This window comes from Sinocyclocheilus anshuiensis, unplaced genomic scaffold (genome assembly GCF_001515605.1).
Source record: "Sinocyclocheilus anshuiensis isolate Anshui unplaced genomic scaffold, SAMN03320099.WGS_v1.1 scaffold2477, whole genome shotgun sequence".
Lineage (NCBI taxonomy): Eukaryota > Metazoa > Chordata > Actinopteri > Cypriniformes > Cyprinidae > Sinocyclocheilus > Sinocyclocheilus anshuiensis.
The window spans coordinates 546,224-552,281 of NW_015554065.1; the positions used below are offsets into that span (position 1 = coordinate 546,224).

The window sequence follows — 6,058 nt, forward strand, 5'->3', positions numbered from 1 at the left end:
GCGCAAGCTACTCCCTTGCCAGTGCTGGTTACACTCGTCCCAAGCTGGAATTCGCTCTGAGGAATTCGCTCCCTCAATCTTCTGAGGAAATATGATGCTTTTATGTCATATTTATGTGTGGTATAGTTCTAGTTGTGCATGTTAAAATTGTTCTGAGAGTTGTAGAGCTGTGTAAATGTGTGTTCAATGGTAAGTCTCGTTTAAATTCAATAAATTTGTACACGTTGCTGTGTTAAGCGTCTGATTTGTGCTTTTATTCATGTGTTTTAATGATCTGTTCTTTCTTGCCGCTATACCGGACGCTGAATTGTAAATGCATGGGGATTGGCCATATGCCCCAGTTTTCTTCAGTAAAGTACTGTTGATGATTTTTGTCGAGCACAGCAGAAAAGCAGATATTACCCTCGGGAACACAACGGGTAGGGTTATTCATTTGAATAGACGCTTGGTTTTGCCCTTGGGATGGCTAACACATGTAGGTCATACTCTACTGTTGCTATGAAGAGAGCTGTGACGTGGCTTTCTCTGCCCACTACGGTAGAGTCATCGATCGTGACGTCACGTGGTGAGAAACGACGCCACCTGGGCTGGTTTGGACTCGACCAGCGCACGTGCGTGGAAAATTAATATTTCATGTACATAGGTTACATGATTACATTTAATCGTAGAAAAAGTGCAGCTAATGTGGGATATGGAATGACGTGGTCTGATGTCATAAAAGGGTTTAGCCTCATTTAACCCTGAAGACCTCCATTAAACCAGGCTGTCTATCACTTAGAAATATGAATATGTGGGGGTGTTGAACATGCATTTTCTTGATCTGAATCCATTCCAGTTTCATCTCAGAAGGGACGTGCACATATCTTATAAAAATAACGTTAATGAGAAGATAAACAGACCAGTCTTAATGTTGGTATATTTCATTTTAACATCGTGTTTACTGTGCTGGTGTCGGCTGTATGTTGCAGGCGGTGGTCAGTTAACTGGGTTTTATAGCGGAAGTACATGATAACGTGCTGACGTTATTCACGCAGTACGTACGTGGGCTGGAAGCATAACTCCGAGACTCGTTCAGAGTATTTGTCTTCCGACCAGGTTCACGACCCAGAGATGAAACGCAGGATCTCAAGTGCGGTTTATAGATGTTCATGTTTGAACCCAGGTTCAACTCAGCTGCATAAGATTCAATCGGTAGCCTACATGGTCTATCAAACTCTATCACAGCTGTCGGCTGGTCCTGGCGGTTAATCCATCCATTTGTCAAATATTTGAACTTCAGCACACTCCAACAACATGAGACTAAAAGACTGAGTGCACTTACTTCTGCTCCCAGCACGGTTTCATTCACAGAGGATGTTATGAAGTGTAATATCTTATATATAATATAGTATATTCAATCCAACAATTACAATAATTCACTTACCTAACCTCGTTCCAAACCTGTATGAGTTTCTTTCTTCAACTAGACGTTTCTCGGTTCCAACAAATAAAATATGACAACCTAATCAAAATGGACGCCTTGTGTATTTGATGTGAATGCTGAAACTGATGCTAGTCCATTCGCGGTCTTAAACTTACATTTAAGTTTCGCTACAAACAATAAAAAAAATAAGCAGTTTCAATGTTTTATACGATTCAGCGATCAACAAAGTCTGCCTCTATCCTTCACGGCAGTTGTTTCATTCGCGCCAAATATTTGAATTTTCAGACGCGCGAATGAGATTTGAAGGGACACGCGGGAAGATTTTCAACGAATACACTGCAAAAAAAAAAATTTTCTTCCTTAGTATTTTTATCTTGGTTTCTAGTATAAATATCTAAGAATTCTTGAATCAAGATGCATTTACTGGACAAGTAAAACAACTTAAGATATTACGTCTTGTTTTCCGGAAAAAACAAAAAAAAAATTGTTAGTTTTTGCTTAAAACAAGCCAAAAATATCTGCCAATGGGGCGAGAAAAATAATCTTGTTTAGCCTTTAATTGAAGATTATTTTTTTTACCCCATTGGTAGATATTTTTGCTTGTTTTAAGCAAAAACTAACAAGACATTATGTATTGTTTTGTGAAAAAAATTATCAAAATTTTAAGTTGTTTTACTTGTCCAGTAAATGCATCTTGATTCAAGAATTCTTAGTATTTTTGTCGTTTTCTAGTATAAATATCTAAGGAAGAAAATATTTTTTTGCAGTGTAACTTACTAAATAATGACAAAATGTTCAATTTGGTGTGAATTATGTCTTTATTATTTTAACAACTGTCTGGTATTTTTGTTTTTTACATAGAGAGTACATCATTTGGGAAAACATATGTAATTATTACTGTTATTTGAGAAAGATTCTATCTTCAATGAGTTTTTATTAAAATCTGTGGGCCAGCATTAATGGAGCCACATAAACAGTTTATGAATCATGTTTGCAGTGCATGTGTGTGTGCACTTCCCAGAAAGCTCCTTTAGTAAGCATGTGATGCCCTTGCAGCGCCATCCACCCACATAAACGACTACGCTAAAGTGTGTTAGCGAGCAATCCACACACACACACACACACACACACACACACAATCTCTGGCCAAATTAGTCTTGTTTTGGTCACACTCCGGTTGTGCTGACCAGATGGCCACTCTCTTGGGGAGTGTGTGTGTGTGTGTATGAAAGCCTTTCCAAATGCTCACAGCGGGTTTGTGCTGTAGAAGAGGAAGGTGCCACTGTGAACATGATGTATCGTAGTAAGTCAGACCTCACCGAACCTCAGAAGCTCCGGAGAACAGATTGCAGGTAGGTGTTAACTCACGACGGTGTGTATCGAAATCAAAGGGAATGGTCAGCGTACACAAGACTTATTTGTCGGATACGAGATTTATTGTTCCTTAAAAATGCATCATCCCAAAAATCTTACCGTGATGAATGGAAGATCAGATCGGCATTATTTAGCTTAGTACCTATTGCAAATTTACAGAGCACAGGGGAAACAAATACATTATCATTTACAGTAACTTGCAGTCGTTTGAAAACAGGATGCACAAATAATAGCAAGAATTGCTTTGATTATTTTTCTCAGGGAATGCAAAAAAGAAAACCGCAAACTAAACATTTAGAGGATAAATTAATATCCTGAAAGGAAAAGCCAAACATGGTTGGTTCCGCCTAGCTGCCAGATGTGTGCGGATAAACAAACTGCGGATGCTGCGCATCTGTCCATGGAGAACTCCAAAGAACCGGACCCAACTTTAGTCATTGTGCAAAGTTATAACTTATATACTGATCCCACCAACCCACACGGAGGTAGGGAACGTTGACGTGGGTCTTCAAAGTCAGCATTTGTCGACTTCTAACTCTTAAAAGCAAGTGTTCGTATTGTAAATGAGTTCAAACGCACAGCGGGATCCATAAACTCCAGCAGGACGCTGTCTGAGCATCTGAATGTTGGGTCAGGGACGGATTCGGTCCGATTCGGTTGGCGCCCTGCATTCTGATTGGTCAGCTTGGCGGAGGCTGTTTTATGCCATGCATTAGGGGAATTATGAAGACCGAGATGTCATCTCCAGAGCCGAGCCGGTCTCCAGCGATTCTCCAGCCTCGGTCCCTCAAGACACCTCTGGCCTTCATCACCAGGTCTTGAGCTGCCATTGTGTACCTGAAAAACAACGGAGATGCTATTCAGCGGATACTTTTATAGAGAGTTCAAATAACAGATTCATCCCTCCAAGAGTAACCTGAGGTTAAAGGAAGAGTTCACCCAAACTTGAAGATCTGTAACAGGTTGTTCCAAACCCCTATGACTTTATGTTTTGCAAAACGTCAGAAGACGACAATGTTCAGCCAGTTTTGGATGAAGAAGAAGAATATCTTGAAGTGTCTTTTGTGTGTCTTGATCAGTTGTGATGGTTCTTGAACCTAAAACCTTTCATAAACCAAAAATCAAGGTTCTTTATTGGAACTGATGGTCCCATGATGCACTTTTAACAATCATGGAAAGGTTCTTCATAGAGATTAGATTATTCAAGTGTTCTTCGCACTAAGAAACAAATGGTTCTTTTAAGAACTGATCAACACTCTTAAAAATAAAGGTGCTTCACGATGCCACAGAAGAACCTTTTTGTCTAAATGGTTCCATAAAGAACCTTTAACATCTGAAGAACCTTTCTGTTTCACAAAAGCTTCTTTGTGGAGAAAGAAGGTTCTTCAGATTATAAAAAGGTAAGAGAGAGATGGTTCTTTAAAGAACCTTTGACTGAATGGTTCTATGTGGAACCAAAAATGGTTCTTCTATGGCATCGCTTGAACCTTTTGAAGCACCTTTATTTTTAAGAGTGAATGGAAAATTCTTTGAGGAACCAAAAGTGGTTCTTCGCTTAGAAAACCACTTTAAGCAAAATCACATTCTCTTGTACGCTGCCCAAAATAACCCATCATGGTGTGCAGGGTTGCACGAGTAGATGGTTGATGCTCAACCAACACTGAGGAACCTGCCTGTGCTGGTCATCAGGGTCACAGTTTCCAAGGAAACCAGATACCGCCTCTGCCACTTCCTGATTGGACAGCACGTCCCAGAGTCCATCTGTAGCCAGGATCATGACGTCATCGGCGCCGTGCTCAAACTGAGAGAGGTTATAGATCTTCACCTGTAGAGATCACAACATGCTTCAGTCCTATTATAATGCACAGACATGGACGTGCACGTTGTTATATTTTAATGCGGCAATAATTAGTGCATCAAATGATTTTAAATGGTTGTGTAGCTTGTCAACTGTAAACACCCCACGAATTTTATAACTCTATTGTTTAGTGTGATTAGCATCATTAATTTAATTATTTTAGGGGTGTGCTGATATTAAAATTCAGTAAATTGATTAAATAAATTCTGAATAAATTCAGTGATGGACAGTTTTATAAATGAAAAATTGTATTACTTTTTTAATTTATTAAAAGTATATAATACATTAAAAAACATTAATCACAATGTTATAAAAAATGTCAGAAAAATGGATATTCATTTTAGGATTTATTTATATATTTATATATATATATATATATATCTCATCAGTCAGTGAAAGTCAGTGAAAATTACAATTAAAGTGAGATATTAGTATTTAAGAAATTTGAGATTTATAAACAAAATTTTAAGTGAGCATTAATGCATTATTTTCATCGCAAGAACGTGGTAAAAAAATCAATTGTAGTCAAATAAATAAACAAATTATTAAACATATTTAAAAGGACTAAAAAATAGACAGAACGATGAAATCTATATAAGATTTATTAGGTAGCATTAAATGACAGCTCAGGTAATTTAAATGTAAAAATAGGGTAAAAAAAAACCTATGCACAATTATATTTTGAATATAAATCAATGCCGATTCATTTAAAAACAATGCATAATATTTGGTGATAACGAATATGGTGCTTAAATATTTAATAAATAATTTAAGGAACATATATATGTCTTGTTGTATTGCTTCTGCCGCTGCTGTTTCGTGCCTTAAATCACTCGTGGCTTATTGCTTTAGTTATACATGCATCTGTCCTGACAGACTCAAACCTTCAGTGTCTATGGTGGCTGTTTTTCTTTAAAGCTACATTTCAGCCTTAAAACAGACCGGCCAAACACGCTCACAATCCCATAAGCCTGTTATTTCTTGTCTCTGGTGCATTATCTCGGGCAGACAGAGATCGTGTCTCAGTGAGCGTGACTGCGGAACGATCTCACTGATCCACATGAACACATTCACCAGATGATTAAGACTAGTTTTGATGCTTAAAGTGGAAATTAAAAAAATACAAAAATCTCTCGGATGTTTTCCCCAACAATTCTGTACTAATGCATGAGAATGAAAAAATAAAGTTATTTAAATAATTATTTAAATTATAATATTAATCATAATGTATCCTAAATAATTGTTTCCATATACAAAAATAACAATAATAATATTTACACAATTGAATTAATTTATTCAACATTTAAATAATAATAATTTCTATTTAATTATAATACGTATTTAATTACATATACATAATAAAATAATTACATAATAGATAGATAGATTAAAATAAAAAATAA

The 6,058-nt window shown here is 36.9% G+C and overlaps 1 protein-coding gene across 1 annotated transcript in view; it reads right to left on the minus strand.

Moving 5' to 3' along the window:
• Positions 1 to 2,239: 2,239 nt before the first annotated feature.
• LOC107668653 (protein phosphatase 1H) overlaps positions 2,240 to 6,058 on the minus strand; it is a 22,313-nt gene continuing 18,494 nt past the window's right edge. Inside the window, exons 9-10 of the mRNA XM_016460598.1 lie at positions 4,471 to 4,622; positions 2,240 to 3,634 (exon numbers count right to left, since the gene is read on the minus strand). Of these exons, the coding sequence (XP_016316084.1) occupies positions 3,478 to 3,634; positions 4,471 to 4,622 (309 nt within the window). The 3' untranslated portion in view covers positions 2,240 to 3,477. The remainder of the gene's footprint in view (positions 3,635 to 4,470; positions 4,623 to 6,058) is intronic.